The sequence below is a fragment of the Dama dama genome, chromosome 21 (assembly GCF_033118175.1).
Source record: "Dama dama isolate Ldn47 chromosome 21, ASM3311817v1, whole genome shotgun sequence".
Classification (NCBI taxonomy): Eukaryota; Metazoa; Chordata; class Mammalia; order Artiodactyla; family Cervidae; genus Dama; species Dama dama.
Genome location: NC_083701.1, coordinates 73,164,421 through 73,187,513, shown reverse-complemented (window position 1 = coordinate 73,187,513; position 23,093 = coordinate 73,164,421). Strand labels below are relative to the sequence as shown.

At 38.1% G+C, this 23,093-nt stretch overlaps 1 protein-coding gene across 1 annotated transcript in view; it reads left to right on the top strand.

The window, feature by feature from the left end:
* The first annotated feature begins 705 nt into the window (after positions 1 to 705).
* The window catches only part of CNBD1 (cyclic nucleotide binding domain containing 1), a 384,488-nt gene continuing 362,100 nt past the window's right edge, over positions 706 to 23,093 (top strand). The window contains exons 1-2 of the mRNA XM_061122766.1: positions 706 to 793; positions 21,207 to 21,279. Coding sequence (XP_060978749.1) covers positions 706 to 793; positions 21,207 to 21,279 — 161 coding nt within the window. The remainder of the gene's footprint in view (positions 794 to 21,206; positions 21,280 to 23,093) is intronic.

The window sequence follows — 23,093 nt, the reverse complement described above, 5'->3', positions numbered from 1 at the left end:
TATATCATGCTCAGGAATCAGTCACAGCCCTTTTGGGTTATGACCCGTTATAGTTATGACACTAGAAAATATTTTTAAAAGCCTTCAGAGATGATATGCAGAAGCAAGAGATGCATTAAGACTCTAAATCCTAGCTGTTGTAGAGAGCCTTAATTATTGTGAAGCAGAAGAAACCAAGGAAAAACATATATCGCACCTTAGCAGAATATGGTGTATACTGGTGTCTGATCATTAGAAGGTATGTTTTCTGGTATGTCTATAGCCTTGGAGAGCAGTGTAAATAATCCTGTTGCTACTATTACAGAAAAGCTTTCCAATACCAATGCAGACATTCAGTGACCTGAAAAAAAGGCTCGGGACAGTGAAAGACCAATGGCACGCATTCTTCCTTTACCTAGCCTAGACTCATGAGTGCTATGGGTTCTGCTGTATCTGCCTGCACATCGTGACTCCCCACTTCAGCGCTTACTACTCACTGTAGCTCACAAAGCCGCCTTCACACGCCCCACTGGACTGAAACGTCGCTCTTCCTGGCCTGGGCTTCACCCTTAGAATCCGTATGCACACATGGAACTGAGAACTTGAAGACTCCACGTTACTTTGCCTATCAGGGCATCCCTTTAGGGTTCTGCTTTGTGATGCCTCAAGGAGAGGAGTCGTTTACCTCTTGAGAAGCCTCTGGTCAGCTGCCTCTGGGCCGTCAAGATGCCTATGTCTTCTCTTCCGGCAGCCATTCTGTCTCACATGATAGCTGTGAGCGACGTGCCTCCTCCGCCACTTCGCAGTATTCCAAGTGAGTGGGGGAAACCTGTAGGGTCTGCCACTTTTTTCAGTGGCACTTACCCCAGAGAAGACAAATGGAGCTTTTCAGGGCTGGTAGGCACCCTGGGAGCCTTACTGACAGCATAGTGGAATGGAAAGAACATGAAAGTGAAGTCGCTCTGTTGTGTCCGACTCTTTGCGAGCCCGTGGACTGCACCCCACCAGGCTCCTCCGTCCGTGGGATTCTCCAGGCAAGAATACTGGAGTGGGTTACCATTTCCTTCTCCAGGGGATCTTCCCGACCCAGGGATCGAACCCGGGTCCCCCGCATTGCGGGCAGACGCTTTAACCTCTGAGCCACCAGGGAAGCCGCTAGATGCGCCAATTCTGCTGTGTACTTCCAAACATTTTCATTCTCTAGGCGTCCAGTACTTTACTTAGTAAAATGAGCATTTTTATGAACTCTGAGAGCTTCAGACCGCAAATAGTTTAAAAACCAAAAGAAAAAACCAACAAAAAACCCGAGGGCTTAGAGAGGTCACTTGTCTTACCAGTGAACAGGCCTCTTGCTTCTGACAAGTCGCCACGTGCCTACCGAGAGTTAGTTTTAACAGCCTGTCCTTTGTGAGTTAACTAATGCATAACTTTTACTAGGAGAATTCCTATTTAAAATTTTCAAGGGAAAAAAGACATAACTCCCATTTTTCTTGCTCTGAAATTTATTCCCATTTTAATTTTGTAGTCTTTGGTTTACAATATTAAAGGAATTATAAATTTTGAGTTAAACATTTTGAAGTTTATATAATTTCCAGTGTTTTCTTATTCTACATAGTCAGACTAAACCAGAATACTTTTCTCAAGACCTCTCTTCATAGTCATCAAATTCATAGATCCATTATTTGATCACCAATACACTGACTAATCATATGTAATAGTCCCAGTGATTGCTGAGATTTAAAAAAAAATCTTAGATACCAGCAGTAATTGTGACCTTTTCAACTTCAGTAATGCATTTATCTTATGATTTTAATATCTACTGGGAAAATTTCTAGTATTGATTTGAAAAAGCTAACCCATCTGTTCTTTTATCTTCCTTTGAGAATTAACTTTTATGTATATATATATATTAAATTAATGAACATAGTCACCAGTGAAAAGTTGCCACAGGCAGCGCTTGATACCATTTGAACAGGCTTAAATGAAGTCCTTATGTTAAATCAGATTTACTCCTGTGTAAGTTACTTCTGTATGTTTTTATTATTATTGTGCAAAAATTCGTGTATGTAGTCAAAATCATATTTCAATGTCAGTGAAAATAAATGTCAAATGTAATTTTGTCAAAAAAATGGCAGCCTCTACTGTACAGAAAAAAGTTACTCTAGGATGGTTTCTTTTTTAGCAGCCTGGGAACTACAGTAGCTGGGAGTTAAAAGATCAAATTAATTTAGAATCAATGGGATGAGACATGTGCTACCCTCTGTAGCGTCTCCCAAGGACACTTAACTTGTGTGAAGTGATTAAAAGATGAAAAATCAGCAGCAATTTAGATCTCAGAACTGAAGAGAACGTAATGGAAAGGCGCAGAGCTCCCGATTGTCCCTTTAGAGTTTCCTGCTTCATGTTCTGTGTGCGACTTCTCTTTAGATACGTGTCCGGCTTGCTTAGTAGCTGTGTCTTTGTGCTAACTCTGACAAGTCAGCAATTCCCCCTGTTAAACTCTGCTGAAACAATGATCCCGTGAAAGTGTATGCAAGGATGCTCTCAACCCAAAGTATGACTGAACCTGGATTATAAAGGAGATACAAAAGGGAGTTACTCAAAATGCAACAGACATATATATAGGAAGGTGCAGTTAAGGACCTTAAAGAAAGTCTAGGCATTATATATATTCCGGTTTACTTAGGATCAGGTTAGCTAGGTTATGTTTACTGAGTCATGTCTACCTTCTCTATAAATTTCATATGTGGATAACACTTATTGAGGGCTTTCTATAGGCAGTGTGTAAACATTTTGCATGTTATGTTATTTCATTTATTTTCTGAGCTCTGTGGTAAGCAGAATAATGACCCTCAGTGATGTCTGCGTCCTAATCCCTTGAACAATGAATATGCCATGTTACTTGGCAAGTGGACTTAAGGTTACTGATGAAATTGAGGCTGTTAATCAGCTGACTTTGAGACGGGACAGTGTTCTGGAATATCTGGTGGGCCCATCATAATCAGAGGAGTCCTTATAAGTGGAAGAGGGAAGCATGTGCGGCAGATACAGGATGAGAAAGGCTGGATTGGCTGTTGCTGACTTTGAAGATAGAAGGAGTCAGTTATCCAAGGAATTCAGGTGGCCCCTAGAAGCTGGAAAAGAAATGGATTCTTCTCTAGAGTTTGTAGAAGGGGTGCAGTCCTGCTGACAATATAGTTTTAGCTTAGTGAGACCTGTTTCAGAATTCTGACTTAGAGAACTGTAAGGTAACAACGTTGTGTTGCTTTAAGCCAATAGGTTGGTGGTAATTTGTGACAGTGGCAACATAAAACCAACACATGTTACATTTTACAGTTGGGGACAGGGAGGCTTAGGTGTCATACTACTGTTCACCTAGTTGTCAAGTGGTAGAGATCATTCACAGCATCATCCTTGTTGTGAATTTCCTCTACTCATAAACCAGCAACAAAGTCAGCCACACTTCGGCTTCCTTCTCGCCCACTACCCTGAAATCCCTCACACAGTTTACCACTTAAATGATGCTCGACACTCTTGATTTAAGGAAGAGAATATATCACACATCTTTAAACACCCCCCACCCCACCCCAGTCCTATCTCTTTGGCTCTGAAATTCAGACTCACAAACACTCGAGTAGTTAAGCTTCTTGAGTCACTTACAAATATTTTCTTTGAAACTTTCAAGCCTTCTACAATCTCTTTGACTTGTATCTCTGGATTCTTCATAACCCAGGAAAGAGAATATTGGTCTCAAAAGCAAAAATGTCATGCCACTTTTTATGGTGGATAAGTTTTATTTTAAAAATCTTACAAGTTAACTAAACCTGCAGTAGTTTTACCACTTATGTGAAATAGCATCTAATCTAGGGACACATTAGATCCGTTATTATTAGCAGTTGATTTTCTGAAGAGACAAAAGGAAGGAAAATGTTTTAAATTTTTTTGTTTTTTTTTTTTAAGGAGACAGAGAGCTCTTCTTTAGCATTTGGCTGGAGGAAACCATTTCACACCTATAATTAGTATGACCCAGTTAGCTACCTTTGTTTGGGTTAATAAGTTATACCTTTACTTTATTCATACTTATTAGGTTTACCCTTCTGAGAAAGGACAATTTCAAAAGTGTGCTTTGCATTTTGTATTGGTTTATCTGGTAATTTCTGTGCTTTAGTTGGTTTGTTTGCTTTCCCGGTAACAAATGGCTTTCAGGTTCACAAGATATTAGTGGGTACATTTTGCTTGTTCCAACATATGGGGATGTGAAGAACAGACTCATTTGAAAAGACCCGGATGCTGAGAAAAATTTGTTTGTCTAATGCCTAGCATTCAAGTGTTTAGTAAATTGACAGAAGAATGAATAAATCTCAATTTGTGGGAATTTTGGTGAACAGTGCTCTTTTACAAATCATTACATAAATAGTATGTGCATCAGACACAAAGCCATGTCATGCTAGTGGTAAAGAGCCTACCAGCTAATGCAGGAGACCTAAGAGGCCTAAGATTCTATCCCTGAGGGAGGAAGATCCCCTGGAGTAGGAAATGGCAACCCACTCCAGTATTCTTGCCTGGAAAATTCTATGGGCAGAGGAACCTGGCAGGCTACAGTCCATGCGGTTGCAAAGCATCAGACATAACTGAGGACACACACAGAATCAAGAGAATATTACCAGTTGAGTGAGTCTTCCTCCCAACCCACACTCCTGATCTTATCCTCAGAAGTATCATAAAAAATATTTTTTTCTCAGAGTTTCCAAACTCATTCATGTTTATATGTATTTGAATATACCACAATGCTACTAAGGGATGTTTAAGTTATTGTGTCTCATCTTCTAAGCCACCCTTCTGTATTCTGCTTTGTGAAATTGGGGCTGGGACTCTGCAAACCAGTTTTTCCCGAGAAGACAGGTGGCCGCCTATCAGGCTCTGTCAATAGCAGTGTTAGAGGGGGCTTGGAAGGCAGAAGGAAGGCTAAGGAAAGTGTTTATTCTTCTGATTTCTGTTTTTGGTTTGTTTCTCCTTGTTAGTATCTCGCCAGAAATGTGTTTTTCACCCAGGCAGTGGCTGGCTGTTTGTTTCGGCAGCAGCAATTAATCCCATTTGCGGTTTTCCTGATATTCTCAGGAATAGCCCCATCACCTCCCTTCAAAAATCCAGTGCCAACTGCTTAGGCCCTGTCCTCAGGGGCCCATGTTTCAGCTTTGTGGGGCCATTGATCCAGTTTCTAAGTTTTAGTAGTTAAACCTCTTTCCTTTGCTTCATCAGCAGAAATATTGGTGGTAGATGCTTTCTGCATGGTATGTGATGTTCCTTTGTCTTTTATCTCTTTAATACCTTACAGTCCTTTGTATTATTTTTTTTCCATTAAAAATACTGATAAGGCTTCTGTTTCCTGGCTACTGGATCCTAACTAATATGGTGGGAATTTGTTTCTAGCAAGTTTTGCTGTTAAAATCAAATAAACATCTTGCATGTACCTTTTAAAGTTGGTAGGCAAGTGCTTCAATAGACCTGCAAGGCCAAAGGATGAGTGCATTTTAAATTTTGATAACTCCTGATACTGTCTTCAGAAGAGGCTGTACTAATTTCTAGTCCTACCATCGGCACATGTAAACTTCTATTTTACAGCATTTCTACTGATATCATGTATATAAAACAAATGTTTGTCAATAAATTAATGGAAAACAATTTTACCGGCTCTTTAAGCTTATTTTTCTTAAATAGTGAGGTTTAGAATCTTTTCATATATTTTTGGCAATTTGTATTTATGTGAATAGCTGTATGTTTTTCCTTTTATTTAAAACAACTCTTTGTTTATAAAAGAAATGAGTCCTTCAGCTTGTGCTTTACAAATATTTTTCTCAGTTTGCATTTTTCTTTTGTCTTTATGACTTTTGTGTCTGACAAAGATTTTAGAACGTTTGTGTAGCTTTGTCCTCTGTTATTGATTCTTGCTTAGAATGTCATTTTTCATATCAAGATTTAAACATATTTCCTCCATGCTTTCTCTTAGGGTTTGTATAGCTTTATTTTTCAGTGTTAAATTTGTTAAATATCTGGTGCATCTAAAAATCATTTTGAATACATTTACTTTAGCATAGTGTGGAAGGCTACAACATAATATTTTTCCAAGTGACCAATCAACTGTTCTAACACCATTTGTTGAGTAATCCTTATCTACTAATCTAAAATGTCAGTTTTTATTAAATACTAAATTTTTACAGGTATTCTGGATCTATATCTGGAGTACATTATTTACTTTTGACACTTGTTTTCTCTCATCTATTTATGCATTCATGTTGAACTGTTATAATTTTGAAACCTTATATTTCAATACCTGGTAAGATTAATCTTTACTGATTACTCTTTTTTTAAAAGACATTTTTCTGGCTATTCTTCTGTTTTTATTTTGCTTTGTGAACTTTAGAACTATCTGGGCTTCTTCAACAAATAAACATTTTGGTATTTTAACTGGAAAAAATATGCTAAATTTAAAATTAACTTAAGGAGAACAGACATCTTTATGGTATTGAGTTTTTCGACTCAGGAACTGGTATCTTTATTCAACCTTTCTACTTCCAAGTTATGCAGGTGTCCATTTACGACACTCAATAAAGCTTATTCCTGGGCATTTGATTTTTTCCTTTTTATTATAAAGATCTTTTTCTCATTATGTTTTCTAACTATAAAAGTCATACAAAGAAGCTATTGAATTAAAAGATAAAATAAAAATTGAAGCCACAATTGTACAGAAATGCTATAAATTCAACATAAAGAAATATATTTTTCCAGAACCATTTGACACTCCATCATCCTTAAATATTTTAGTATGTATTTCTTAAAAACAAGGACATTCTCTTATTATGTAATCACAGTATATTCATTGCAACCAGGAACTTAACACAGATAAATTACTGTAATCTAGTCTTTGGACCACATTCAAATTCAGCCAATTGTTCTTATAATCTTCTGTAAGTAAAGGATGCAATTTAAAAATCTCACATTGCATTTCATTGTCTTGTCTCTTTGATCTCCTTTAGTCGAGAATGGTTTCTAAGTTTTCCTTGTATTTCATGACCTTGATGTTGGGAGATTACAAACCATTATTAGTAGGTTATGATTAAGTTTGATTTGTCTGATATTTCCTTATGACTAGATTCAAGTCAGATATCTTTGGCAGGAATGTCAGAGAAGTGATTCTGTGTTCTCCTTCCGTCTTACCAGGTGGGGCATAATTTCACTTTAATCAGTTGATTAAGTACACACAGACAGCTTTGCTGTAAATTTACTCTTTCCTTTTTTGAAATTAATAAGTATGTTGTCAAAAGTATTTTAAAAGTATATAAATATTCTATATCTTCTCAAATATTTAATCAATTAATCATTGTAAAATTATGATTTCCTCATTTAATCAAAAGGGCTTCCCCTGTGGCTCACCAATAAAGAATCCTCCTACCAAGCAGGAGACGTGAGTTCGATCCTGGGTCAGGAAGATACCCTGGAGAAGGAAATGGCAACCCACTCCAGTGTTCTTGCCTGGGAAATCCCATGGAGAGAGGAGTTTGGCGGGCTATAGTCTGTGGTGTCACAGAAGAGTGGGACATGATTTAGTGACTAAATAACAGCAACAGTTAATTCAAAGTGCTTTGATGAATCACTATCATTATACATTTTGATGCCTAAATTGTTTAATTGTTCAATCTGGCCACTGGGAGTGCTCTCAAGGTTGTTAGGCATTCCTTTACTTTCTAGAGCAATACGATTTTTTTCAGGTTCATCTTGTACTTTTCCCTACCTGAGCCCACAGACCAGCCATTTTCCCAAACAGCCCTAGTTCATTTTAATGCAGACTTGGATTTAAAAATCAAGATCAGGGTACTCTGGGTGTTCGTTGATGTTAGAGTGTTAATGTTCCCAGCCCCCTTCAGTGGACGGATCTAAGGAATTAGATTTTACTGTTATTTTTGCTTGCATATCAATTTATTTCTAATAAAAAACCAATATTTCTGTTTCTATTTTGCTTGTATATCAATTTATTTCTATTGAGCCACTTAGTTTACACTAAGTGGTTGCAACTTAGTATTGCAACTCTCTAGTCATTTTGATCTTCTCCTTCTATATTTATAAGTCTCTTCTCTCAAGTATGAAACTGTGTTCCTGTTAATCCAAATGCCTTTGACCAGTTCTCCTGTATGTGGCCCGTTCTTATCACCACTGCCCCTCTGCTCCTCCCCACTGAGGGTCTGACACTCGACCCTGGCACATCCTGACCCCTCCCATTTCCCACTTTTGTTCTCCTTACCCGTCTTGGCCTCTGATACTCTCACCCCACGTGTAGATGCCCACCACCCTGGTGTTGTGCATTGGGACACCCTATCATCACCCCACTGGCATTGAAGCCTACCTTTCTCTACTCTCTGAGCAGTTTTGGGACTCATTGGTTCAGAGGAAAGTAAAAGCTCTTGAATATTGAGTTACTCATAATCAGCCACTTAAATTGATACCCTAAGGGATTTCCTGTCTATGAAATTCTGTTGCCTACTTATATAATTACAATATTATCAAACAATTTTGTCTCTTTCTTTCATTCTTTTCTTTTAACAGGCATACCTTGCTTTATTATGCGTTGTAGATATTGCATGTTTTACAAAATGAAAGTTCGTGGCAGCCTTGTGTTAACTAAGTCTATTGGCACCATTTTTCTCTTTTTAAAAAATGTATTCATTTTAATTGGAAGATAATTACAATATTGTCTTGGTTTTGCCGTACGTCAACATGAATCAGCCACAGGTGTACATGTATTCCCCCAACCTGAAGCACCCCCACTTCCCTCCCCACCTTATACAGGGTTGTCCCGGTACACGGGCTTTGGGTGACCTGCTTCATGCATTGAACTTGCATCTGGCCACCAATTTTACCTATGGTAACATACGTATTTCAATGCTATTCTCTCAAATCATCCCACCCTCAAATTGGAATCGTTTTTCTAACAGCATTTGTTCACTTCTTGTCTCTGTGTTATATTTTAGCATTTCTTACTGTTTTTCAACCTTTTCATTATTACCATCATATTTGTTATGGTGATCTCTGTTAAGTGATCTTTTCTGTCTCTTTTTCCTGAATTTTTATAACTTGCATATTTCTTTTATCAAATCATGTTTCTTGGTACTTGCAGACATGTGTTGCACTAGTGAATGTTTGTGTCCTGTTCTTCAGTTTATGCTGTTGCCTCTAGCGTTTCAACATTAAACATGATGCTGTCTTTTGGTCTGATATACTCATCAAGTCAAGAATCTTTTTTCGACTTAAGTTATTTAAAAAACAGTATTGAATTTTATTGACGACTTCTGTATCTGTTGAAGTTATGATTTTTAAAATGTTCACTTGTGGTAAATTATTTCGTTGTAACTTGAAATTTCTTCAAATTACTATGATAATCTTACATTTTTGTGGGTATGATTATGTTAATATGCTTCTGGACGTAATAAACTTATTCATTTTTATTTATATATGAGATCAGTATCTGGTTTTCATTTTCACATTGTCATCACACTTGGGTATCATTGCTTTACTTGCTTCATCAAAGAAATTTGGAAGCGTTTTTTTTCTGTGTTCTGAAACATTTTACTAACATTGGAGTTATTTCTCCTATAAAAATTTGATAGAATTCACTGTTATAACACCTTGCTTTGATACATTTGCGTGTGTGTGTATGGGTGTGTGTGTGAGAGAGAGAGAAACTGAACTGTGAGATTACTTTCTACTTCTTTCAAGGCAAATTATTTATTTAGGTTTTCTCTCTCTTCTAGGGTCAGTTTAGGAATATACATTTTCCTGAAAACTCACTCATTTTTAAATCAGAATTTTAATTATTTTGCATGTAGTTGTAAAAAAATGCATTATCTTTATGATATTTCAAGTTAATTACACCTCAGTTATCTTTCTGACATTGAGTACTTATGACGTTTTTCCTTGTTTAGATAAGTCAGTAGTTTATTTTTTCCCTTTAAAGAAACAGCTCTTGAAATTGCTAACTTTTCAGCAGTTTTTCCTGTTTTATAATTATAAATTATAATATTAATTTCTACTTTTCTATTTTCTCTCTTCCATTTCTCTTATTTTAATTTTCTTTTTCTAACTTCTTGAGTAGAATGCTTAATTCTTTTTCCTTTATTGTAATATACATATTTAGGGGAGTGTCTGGTTCCCAAAGAAAGACTAATTACATCCCACTGGTTCATGAAAGCATTCACTTTTTTTACTTTCTTGATATTTTATAATTTCAGTTTTGATATGCTCTTTAAGAATAAATTTGACATATGATTAATATATCTCATTAACTATGTAAAATAGTTATATCCCCAGTGACTCAATTTCCACTTAATTTTTGGGTTAAAAAGGAAAAGAACTTACTCTGGAAGTTATTTTGTCTCGAGTTTTTCCTTCCAATTTGCTTTTTTAAAACAATTTTTAAAATTGAGGTATAGTTAATTTGTTAATATAAAAGCTGAGATTTTTGACTTATACATTTTAATGCCATTTAATTTGGAAAACATTTAATAGTAAGGCTCCATATCTAAATCTATATTTCTTGATTCACTAACTTTAGACAATGGATATTGACAATCTAGTACAAAACGAGAAAACTTTCTTCATATCTTAATTTGATTATTAATATCTAATGAATATTAATGTCTAAGTCTTTGGCTAAATTCATACCTTCAAATATTATTAGTAAACATCCATTATTTTTAAGTATTCTTTAGTCTGTAACTACTATCTGTTGTGTGAGGAAATTTATACAAATATATTTTATACTTCTGCTTCTCTGCTGGAACGTCCAATTTGTTACTCATTATTATTTACACTGTCTCCACTAGAATCTATGGACAATTCAAAATTTGTGTGAAGGTTTAAGGATTTACTTGCCCTTTGTTAGTATGTGCGCATGCTAAGTCACTTCAGTCATGTCCGACTCTATGTGGCGCTATGGACTGCAGCCCACCAGCCTCCTCTGTCCACGGGATTCTCCAGGCAAGAATACTGGAGTGGGTTGCCATGCCCTCCTCCAGGGGATCTTCCTGACCCAGGGACTGAACTCACAACTCTTACTTCTCCCGCATTGGCAGGCAGGATCTTTACCACTAACGCCACCAGGGAAGCCCCTTGATTAGTACAGTCCATACCGTTTAAGCCTTAGTTGTATGTCTATCAAGTTGTATTTTTCAGAGAGCTCATGGTACAATATGTTCTCTGAAGTTTTTATTTGTTACTTTTATATTTACTGGAGAGTAAAACTCATGAGTCACATTTTTTCCCCCTGTTTGTCAGGGAAAATTTGTCTCACTGTTTGTCAGGATTTTGCTGCAGAGAAGACTAAGGCCAAATTGAGTTTTGACTCTTATAGGAGACCCTTCCTCTTTTGGCTGGGTGCTAAAATAATTGTTTACCTTTGAAACAGCGTTCAGTTACTAACCTAGTACATCTAAAATATCTAGTCTCTTTGTAGATGATGAACTATGCTTTCTCTTTTCCGTTCTGGGCTGTGGTATTTAGTTCTTCAGATTCAGGTCTTTGTAGGAGAAAAATGTTCTTTTATTATATATTTGAGCATTCCCCCTCCACTCCCACCCTACCATTGTTACTATTTCCTTCCTCAGGAACAATTTTTGCATGTAGTGTCTCCTATCTTCATTTATCACTTTCTTCTTTTCTTTTCTCTATTTATGTTAACCTCTATGTTCTATGACTATATTTTCTTAATACTCTATTGCCATTTTTGATATTTCTAATGTGGATTTTGTTATAATTATTTTTCTTTCCTTTCCTGAATATAAGCTGTTCATTTGTAATTTATTTCTATTGTCTTATTCATACTTAATGCCTTATAGATCATTTTTCTTTCATCAAGATTTCATGTGTGTGTGTGTGTGTGTGTGTGTGTGTGGTGGGAATTTCTTCCTGTTTACTACATCTTCTAATGCATAGTATTTTTCATTTGATAAGTGTTTTTCACACTTTCTCTTAGAGTATGTTGTGCCTAGGTATTAGTATTATTGAATTATGGTTATTTTTTTTTTTTGAAGTTGGATTACTTGCAAGAAAAATAAATGAACTAGGATAGCAGACTGATGGAATTTTCTTGTATGTTAACTGTGAACAGAACTCTGTTCTGTACTCTTCCCTAAATTGTATGTCTCTAATTAGTGCTGTCATAATTCAAGTGCCATAATTCTGTCAAGGTTTCTTGGTAGAGATTTCTCTATTTCTCTTTAATGACTAAGATCAGCTGCTTCTGTGATTATCACCTAACATTTGCCCTCTATTTTACCATTACAACAACCTGACTCTTAAAAAGAATATAAGTACAGGTGGAATCCTTGTTCGGCCCTACATTTCACGTATATCATGGGCTTAGGGTTCTTCAAAGCGTGTCCGGTCTCAAGAACTTCCCATTCCAGGTAAGAGTTCATCAGTTGAAACCTCCAGGACCCTACAGCCTGTCCCTGGAGAACTCTGCTTGCTTCCTCAAACAAGAGAAGTATGCATATGCTTGCTTCTTTTAAGGTTCATTGAATACTTTGGCCACCTCATGCGAAGAGTTGACTCATTGGAAAAGACCCTGATGCTGGGAGGGATTGGGGGCAGGAAGAGAGGGGGACGACAGAGGATGAGATGGCTGGATGGCATCACCGACTTGATGGGCATGAGTCTGGGTAGACTCTGGGAGTTGCTGATGGACAGGGAGGCCTGGCGTGCTGCAATTCATGGGGCCGCAAAGAGTCAGACACGACTGAGCGACTGAATTGAACTGAACTGAACTGAAATCACATCATTTGGCTGATATTCTTCTAAGTTCGTAGTAAGGTAATGTGCTTAATCCTCAGTTTAATGAAGATCGAAATATTTCCTCCTTAGTACACTTTTTTAGTTAGTGAGCTCTTTGCCATGGTGAGTAGCTTTTTAAGCCAAAAATGACATTTCCATGATCTTCGATCTCATGTAGAAAAGAAGGTAAAATTATTCATGTACAATACCCTACAAGGGACAGAGTTCTTTCATTTGTTCATCTGTTAGCTTTTGGTGGGTATTCTTTGCCATATTCTTTAAACAAAACTTCATATTCATCAGCTATTCCTGCCTTCATTGGTTTTCCTTGGTTTATTTTCCTGACCCTTGTCTGACATATAGAACAATGTTCTTATTTATCCATTATAATTTAACAAGCTATATTTATTTAAATTCAAGCATTGTGATAAGTTCTAGTGTTTCATATATGAGTGAAGAATGGATCCTACCTTTAGGGGACAGCGATAAATTGAAATAAACATTAAGTACAGTTGAAAAAATCATAACAAAGGATGATGTTTGCTCCACTGCAACTGTTTTCAGGTTTAGTAAAACTGCTTGTTCCTAGTGATGAGAAGTTTAAATGTCACAGACAAGTTAACTTTTGGGGTGGATCTAAATGATGGATAAGTTTTTTTTTTTTAAGTTGAGAAAGAACCAAAGAGAATATCACATTGAAAAGACTAAATATGTTCATGGAGTAGATAGAAAATGTGTAGAAAATGTGTTATTGAAACCTGGGGGGCAAGGGAGAAGAATATGGTGGTGGTGTTTAATGAAGTTCAATGAGGTTAATTTATGTTCATTGAAGGCATTGTGTTCCATACAAAATTATGTAAGCACCATTGGAAGTTTCTTTTCTTTTCTTTTTTGCGGTCACTCTGTGTGGCATATGGGATCTTAGTTCCCCCACCAGGGATCAAACCCACACCCAGTGGAAGTGTGGAGTCTTAACCACTGGACTGCCAGGGAAGTCCCTACCATCGGAATTTTAGAAAGTACTGTGATACCAGCATGAAGGATGAGTTGGAAGGGAAGAGACTGGAGTCAGGGAGACTAGAGAGATTATTGCGATAGTACAAATGAGACGCTAAGAGGGTCTGAAACAAGATTCTGACGTGTTGCCTGCGTGGGAGTGACACTTCTTCCCAGCGGCCCTATTTGGCGGCTACACCATCAGGATTGGAGAAGACACGTTTGAAAGATACTTTAGAATACATTTCAAAAGAGGCAGAATTGATGGGTTTCATAACACATTGGCCCTGAAAGGGAAACAAAAGAATAGGGTCCCAAGGTTGGCGATGGAGTTATGGAAAATAACGGGATTTTCTTAACCCAGGTGGAGGATTCAGGAGGAGGATCAGGCTTTTGAGGGAAAGAAGCATGAGAGGAATTATCACTGAAGTTTTTGCTATCTTGAGTTTGATTTTCCTGGATGACATTCACATGAGTATCAGTAGAGCGAAGGTTAGAGCTCTGGGCTAGAGTTTGGTGTGAGGATCTGAAGTGTGTGTGTGACAGTGGGGATGCGAGTGCTGGTAAGGTCCTGCAAGGAGACGGTCTAAACTGGGAGGAGAAGACAGGGACCCTGGGAGTGGACTGGTGGACAGCATGCCCTGAGGAGGAAGATGGGAGTTTGTAGGGCAGGCTAGCAAGGAAGAGGCAGGCAAGGAGGGCACAGTGTCACAGAGGTCTCACAGGCTCACCAGTGTCAAATGTCAAACAGATTAGTACGGTGAAGACTGAAAAGAAGTTTCTGGGCTAGAAACTACAGGATTTCCTATAATTTTTAATAAAGACAATTTTTAATAAATAATGAAGGTGAAAGATAATTTTTAGTGAGTGGAAAAGTGAATGTGAGTTGAGGCAATAGAGATGTAAATGATTGCATTCATCAGCATATAAACAGAAGCTGTGTCAATAATTTGTTGTATCACATTCCCCTCGTTTTTCCCTCTTCAGTTAATACGTGTTTATTTTAACGTCTTCACTACTCAGACAAGAGGCAGGGACAGCACAGGCCCGCTTGTATGATGGTCCATGTTGGTATGTCAACTTTTATTTTTAGAAGCCCTTCTTTGGGCACTATTTCTTTGCCTTTTGATGGTTTATTTAATTGAAAATTTTTAAGTGCCTATGTTTATTGAATGTTATTTGAAGAAGAATTAACTTTGGGATTTTGGAAAACAACAATTAGTTGAAGGGAAAAGAATAAACACACCATTAACCACTGACATAGTGAAAGGTTGCTGCTATGAGCCATGAACAATGCCCGCATTCATGGCCTCCAGAGGAAACGAATTCAATCTGAGGCTTGATCACTTAGAGCTTTTTGTGTAGCAAAGTTTTGTTAAAGTATAAAAGAGATAGTGAAAACTTCTGACACAGACATCAGAAGGAGACAGAAAGGGTGCTCCTTTGCTAGTTTTTAGCGAGGAGTTATATACCTATTAGCAAGCTGCCAATTAGAGAAAGGAAACTCCTCAAAGCTGAGAGATTTGCTCCAGCCCCTCTCCCACAACATGCATTTTGAGATAACTTTGGCACACGGTGAGACATCCCAGGCTGTAAAACAATGGACATGAATCTTAAAGAAAGGCAGATTTCCAAGCAAATACATAGTTCATTAACATACCTTAAAAAGACATTTCCATGAGAAAAACTGCATTGGTTAGCTCAAGGTTTGGATAAAGTTAAGTTCAGGTGGAACCGGGTGTCACTATAACAACACAGAATTAAACGAAACCTCCTTTAATTTTGTGTAGAGAAGGAAAAAAAAAATCTGCCACTTGCAGTTTGTTCCCTCCTGCCACTTGCGGACCTCTGACCTCCCTACCCAGGCTGTTAACACTCTCAGTAGATGTGGTTCAGTTCAGTTCAGTTCAGTTGCTCAGTCGTGTCCGACTCTGCGACCCCATGAACCGCAGCACACCAGGCCTCCCTGTCCATCACCAACTCCCGGAGTCTACCCAAACCTGTGTCCATTGAGTCGGTGATGCTATCTAACCATCTCGTCCTCTGTCGTCCCCTTCTCCTCCTGTGTTTATTCTCTATTATTACACAAATTTAGGCTTATTTATTAATAGAAACATAGAACTAGATCAGCTATCTAAGTATATACAGGGAATTAGTTACACTTATAGTCTCTGGTGGATATTTTCATTTCTCCTACCCTACTCCTTGTTCTGTACTTTAGTCCTATGCTAGAATTCACTCTTGCATATTAGTATAAGAATTGCTATTCTTACTGAAAATTTATTGATAATGTTTCTGTTACTACTGCTACTTAATCATTTGTACTCTGAATACTGTATTAAGCAAATTTCTACTTATCACTGGATTCATCATTAGAGTAGAGTCTGCTACAGTTTATTACTTTGAATCAGTCTGTTTTGTAGGCTTCCCAGGTGGTGCTAATGGTAAAGAACCCTCCTGCAAAGACAGAAGATAGAAGCGACATGGGTTTGATCCCTGGGTTGGGGAGATCCCCTGGAGAAGGCAATGGCAATCCACTCCAGTATTCTTGCCTGGAGAATCTGACGGACAGAGGAGCCTGGCAGGCTATGGTCCATAGTGTCTCAAAGGGTCAGATGCGACTGAAGTGACTTGGCATGCACGTGTCCTCTGACATTTTCGCATAATGTTGTCACATTTTCTCTTTGGCTCTATGGTCCATTTCCTTTATCTTGCCCCATAAGCTGCTCAGATGAGTTCAGTCTCCTAGTAAATAGTGCTTATGTATTTACAATACTGTTAAGGCGTCACTTATTCTACCGCTTCCTCTTTGCTTTATGCAAAGGTTATTTATCTATTATACTTTTAAGGGAAAGCTTGTTGGAGAAAAATAATACGGTCTTCAGTTCAGTTCAGTTGCTCAGTCATGTCCAACACTTTGCGACCCCATGGACTGCAGCACGCCAGGCCTCCCTGTCCATCACCAGCTCCCGGAGTTTATTCAAACTCGTCCATTTAGTCGGTAATGCCATCCAACCGTCTCATCCTCTGTCATCCCCTTCCTCTCCCACCTTAAATCTTTCCAAGCATCAGGGTCTTTTCAAATGAGTCAGTTCTTTGCATCAGGTGGTCAAAGTATTGGAGTTTCAGCTTCAGCATCAGTCCTTCCAATGAATATTCAGGACTGATTTCTTTTAGGATGGACTGGTTGCATCTCCTTGCAGTCCAAGGGACTCTCAAGAGTCTTCTCCAACACCACAGTTCAAAAGCATCAGTTCTTGGCACTCAGCCTTCTTGAGGGTCCAACTCTCACATCCATACATGGCTACTGAAAAAAACCATAGCCTTGACTAGATGTAACTTTGTTGGCAAAGTAATATCTCTGCTTTTTAATATGCTGTCTAGGTTGGTCACAACTTTACTTCTAAGGAGTATGCATCTTTTAATTTCATGGCTGCAGTCACCATCTGTAGTGATTTTAGAGCCCCCCAAAATAAAGTCTGCCACTGTTTCCCCATCTGTTTGCCATGAAGTGATGGGACTGGATGCCATGATCTTAGTTTTCTGAATGCTGAGTTTTAAGCCAACTTTTTCACTCTCCTCTTTCACTTTCATCAAGAGACTCTTTAGTTCTTCTTCACATTCTGCCATAAGGGTGTTCCATTTGCATATCTGAGGTTATTGATATTTCTCCCGGCAATCTTGATTCCAGCTTGTGCTTCCTCCAGCCCAGTGTTTCTCACGCTGTACTCTGCATACAAGTTAAATAAGCAGGGTGACAGTATACAGCCTTGACGTACTCCTTTTCCTATTTGGAACCAGACTGTTGTTCCATGTCCAGTTCTAACTGTTGCTTCCTGACCTGCATACAGATTTCTCAAAGGCAGGTCAGGTGGTCTGGTATTCCTATCTCTTTAAGAATTTTCCACAGTATTTATTGTGATCCACACAGTCAAATGGCACCCCACTCCAGTGCTCTTGCCTGGAAAATCCCATGGACGGAGGAGCCTGGTAGACTGCAGTCCATGGGGTCGGGTCGCAAAGAGTCGGACAAGACTGAGCGACTTCACTTTCACTTTTTACTTTCACTCATTGGAGAAGGAAATGGCAACCCACTCCAGTGTTCTTGCCTGGAGAATCCCAGGGAGGGGAGCCTGGTGGGCTGTGGTCTATGGGGTCGCACAGAGTCGGACACGACTGAAGCGACTTAGCAGCAGCAGCGACACAGTCAAAGGCTGTGGCATAGTCAATAAAGCAGAAATGGATGTTTTTCTGGAGCTCTCTTGCTTTTTTGATGATCCAGCGGATGTTGGCAATTTGGTCTCTTGTTCCTCTGCCTTTTCTAAAACCAGCTGGAACATCTGGAAGTTCACGGTTCATGTATTGTTGAATTTAGTCTTATTACTTGCAAAATGTATCTTTATATTTTAACATACCTTTATAACACCCATCACAAATAAACTTAATTCACAATACTGCACAAATATGAAAATATATATCTACCCCTGAAGAAACATTAACACATGAAAACAAAAGATCATCAATGTGCCACTCAGATAAAGCATTGGATTTTTCTTTTATTTCAATAATATATAGTGGGCTTATATATATATATATATATATATATATATATATATATATATATGAGCTTATATATATATATAAGCTTCCCTGGTGACTCAGATGGTAAAAAATCTGTTGGCAATGCAGGAGACATGGGTTCAATCCCTGGGTCAGTAAATACACTGCAGAAGGGAATGGCTCCCACTCTTATATTGTTGCCTGGAGAATTCCATGGACAAAGGAGCCTGGTGGGCTACAGTCCATGGGATAGCAGAGTTGGACAAGACAGAGTGAGTCTAGTTTTTCTATTTCAATAGTGTACAGTGAAACTTTTATATAATTAAAGACATGTTCAGTCACTCAGTTGTATCCGACTCTGCAATCCCAGGGACTGTAGCCCACCAGGTTCCTCCGTACATGGAATTTTCCAGGAAGGAATACTGGACTGGGTTGCTGTTACCTTCTACATAGTAAAGATATACATAAAGATAATTTTTTTTTAATTTCACCATGAATTTCAAGTTTAAAATTCTTTATAACCATTCATTTATGTCAGCCACTGTTCTCCTTTCAAACTTACTCTTCTCAAAATCCTTTATTTTTATCCCCAATATAAGGTTAAGCCTCTTCTACCTTTGCCTAAAGCCCAGATAAGACATATTTATGAAGAGAAAAAAGACTGGAAAATAATATAAGCTTAGTCCTTTTTATACTGTTTAAGCCTTATCCTTCTATTAAATCTCATCACCAGAAATGCTCAACTTTATAATTTCATGGTAAAGTCTTTTGTTTTTTTCCTTTTTTATGAAACTGCCTGAAAGATAAGATCTAATAGATTGTTCAGTGGCCTTTATGTTAAACTTTTGTGACAAATACCTCTTGGAAATGAAGCTTCCCTCGTAGCTCAGTCAGTAAAGAATCTGCCTGCAATGCAGGAGACCTGGGTTCGATCCCTGGGTCAGGAAGATCCCCTGGAGAAGGGAATGGCTATCCACTCCAGCGTTCTTGCCTGGAGAATCCCATGGACAGAGGAGCCTGGCGGGCTACGGTTCATGGGGTCACAACAGTCGGACATGACTTAGTGACTAAGCCACCCATATGTTGTTCAGCAGCTTTAATGTAAAGGCTCTGTGACCAAAACTTCTTGGAAACGAGGATCAATGGAGACATTTTTTGGTGAATTGTAAAGTGCGCTTCCAGGCTGGGCGTGCTGTCTAGCCTCTAGGTTTTCGAGCTCTCTTGGCTGGGCCAGCCCTGTGCAAAGTTGTCCCTGCAGACGCCGCAGCCTTCCTCAGGCAAGGCGAACTTTCAGTTTTTCTAGTCTTTACTGGCATCTCATAGTCTGATAATATCTGTCCTATGGATTTAATATTTTTGCTTTACCTGAAAGATGAATATATTTACCTTTTCAAAGCCCCTTTCAAAGTCAGAATTTCTCAAACGCTGTCCTTTTCCCAAATCTCTATGGCACCATCTGCCTTTTATGTCCACACCAGTCCCCAGGGCTATTTCTGACCCTGTTTTTAAATTCAGTTAGGAAAATGGACTAAATCAATACTTAGTGTTAAGTCTTTTCTTAACCCATGTATATAAATCTACTATAAAATTTTATATAATATCCTATAATAGAAGTATTACTATACTAAAAGCATTTTGATATAATTTAATTATAACTTGGTTTACTTAAGATAATAATTCCATATAATGCTAAAATGCAATTAGGTAATTTTTCCTTAAGTTTTAACTGAGTAATTTAAGTAAGAAGATATCTAAACCATGCAATTAGAATTTTCAAGTTTATTAAATGGTGATGATTTGTGTGGTAGGTAGCAGCCAGCTTTTGTTTAAATTTTACTAATCTCAATTTTGTATTTAGAAAGTGGTTATCTGTTGTTGAGTCATTTTTAGATCACAAAAGGCTTAAAACATTTTTGAAATTATATGATTCAGTAACCTGGCATCAAAGCGGATATGTTTATTGAGATGCGGTCATTGAATACATTTCGACAAAGGGTTAGCAATGCATTAGGCCACTGATTTTCTCAGCACCTGTTCACCAAGGGAAGGAGTAATGTGCACCTCGGTATTTATTACTGCCTTCCATTCTACAACATTCCCAACAGTATGCATTCTTCCAGGATATGGAGAGGACCTGTTATGTGAGTGCCCATCTTTGCAATGGTGGTTGTCATCAATATTCTGTCTTCCTTTTCATCTCCTTTGGAAGATGTCAGTTCTTTCTGGCACTGAAGGGGAATGACAATTAGTTTGCTTCTTGGCTATGATTACTATCTTTCTGCTTGTAAGGGAGTGTGTGTGATTTGCTTACACTCGAACTTCAGAAGGAACTGCAAACTGAATCCAGACCCTGGAAGGTGATCTGTAGAGCTCTGATGAGGAGCTAGCCAAAGATGGGGCCCTGCTTAGGAATGAACAAAAATGACTAGTATTTCAGAGAGAGACAGGGTGATCAAGAGGGAGAGGGAGACCTCAAGAAAACTCTTCTTTGAATTTTCATGTCTGGAGTTCTGGAACCACTTCATGTTTGAAAGGCATAGGATAAAGATTCTGAAAGGCTTCCTTCCAGAGAAGTGACATGATATAAACATTCCATTTACTGGAATTAAACACATAATATATGCCAGACTAAATCTGGCATAAATGAAAAACATTAAATTCTTTCCTCTTTTTAATCACCCTATGCAATTCTGCTTGTGTATCAAATAAAGACTGGTAATACCTCATTTTCATAGTCACTGAATTCCTTTACTATGATGAATGTTTGCAATTAAACTCTATTTGCAAATTTGGTTAACAAGGTTACAGAAAATTACTTACATTTTTAATTGATTTTTTTAATTTTGCAGACTTGCAAAAATCTAGGATCATTGATTATGGTCAGTTGAATGCATTATGCCACTTGAGAAGAATGCAACCCAGGTAGGTTATCATGCCTTCTTTTCCTTTTCCTGTCGCTCAAATGAATACGAATATGTTTGTTCCATGGATAAAGTATAGTAATAAACCATTGTTGATTCTCAGAGGTACCTGATTTACCACACAGATAAAAATATCTGAAAACCTGGAGGTTATTTCTCCAGACTGAAGGGGCAGACGATATATGTCATATTTTAAGGAAACAATTTAGCGTGAAGCGTGCATAACTCATCCCTAGCTGGACCCTTTCTAGTACTCAAAAAGCAGTCATAAGAGAAAAAAGCTTCAAATGGTTGAAAACACAAATCCTGAGTGAAATAAGCACTTTAGTGGTGCCTAGGAGATGCCTGGTTGAAATATATTCGACCCAAAGAACTACAGAATATTGGTTTAAACCTCAGGATACCTAAGATATGTGATACTTGAAGATACAATTCTTTAAAAATCTATTTTCTTGTCAACTCCTTTTCCCAAGTTGGATTTTTGAAATTATAAAACTAGCTAGTTTCTTTCTTATCCATCAGTGTCTATCTGTCCTCCTACTTTTCTTCACCAGGAGAGGCCCTTGCCCATCTTAAGTCATATCTTCTTAACCACTTCAAATTATTTACATCTTCATTGACCTCTTTACTCCTTCTTTCTTGGAGAAAGAGAAGAGGCTATGCTTTTTTTAAAAAAATTTTTCCAAAGCTTACATTTTACTATGCCTTCCTGTCCCTTTTGTACATGTGGCATCTTTTGCCATAGGGTAAAGAATTAAATAAACTTACTCTGGAGTCAGGCAAGTCGCCTGGTTTTAATCCTGGCTCAGCCACTTCCCAGCTGTGTGGCCTTGGACTGGTTACATAATTTCTTTTTACCTCAGTTTTCTCATTAGTAAAATGGAGATAATAGTCATATCCATTTCAAAGAATTATTAGGATGATTAAATGAGCTAATGTATATGTAAAGAGTATCTGGTACATGGTAAGAGCTATATAAGTATTTTTATTATTGTTATTTTAAAAAGCTCACCCAGGCTTTTGACTGTTGAATTTATATGCTGCTCTCCCCCTACCCTTTATTTTTTCACATAGAAGATTTTATGTGAGGTTTTTGGAGCAGAACACTTCCTTTACCCTTATTTTCCTCTTGCTTTCTAGGCCAGATATTTTATTTTAAAATTTATTTCTAGATTCCACCTCCTTACCCTTGGGGAATCATAATAAGAGAGGTTAAATCATCTAGATCTGGGTCTGCCAAAGAATCCATTCTACAAAAGTTTTACCAGCCTTCATCTTTCTGGATTGAGAATCCCTTCCAGGCAGGGTTGCCTCATCAGACAATCATCTGGTCCAGGTGCAGTCCGGTTGGCCTGCCCTGCTTCCCTCTATTTAGTCTCAGATTTTCTGTGCCTTCTCTTAGACACTGTCTGTGTTTGCTCAGTCGCTCAGTCACGTCTGACTCTTTGTGGCCTTTTGTACTGTAGCCCACTAGGCTCCTCTGACCATAAGATGTTTCAGGCAACAATATTGGAGTGGGTTGTTATTTCCTCCTCCAGGGGATCTTGCCAAGCCAGGGGTTGAACTGGCCTCTCCTGCAGATTCTTTACCTCTGAGTCATCAGGGAAGCCCCCCTCTTTCACACTAGCTCCCTTGAATTTCTTGGGTGTTTCCTGTTGCAAACACCAAGGGCCTGGAAAGGGGCACGTTTTAGGGGGGCTATGTATAGGTCTTGGCTCATTCTTTTAGAAAACATTTTGCTGTTGCTGTTCAGTCACTCCGTTGTGTCTGACTCTCTGCGACCCCAGGGACTGCAGCACGTGGGCTCCTTTGTCC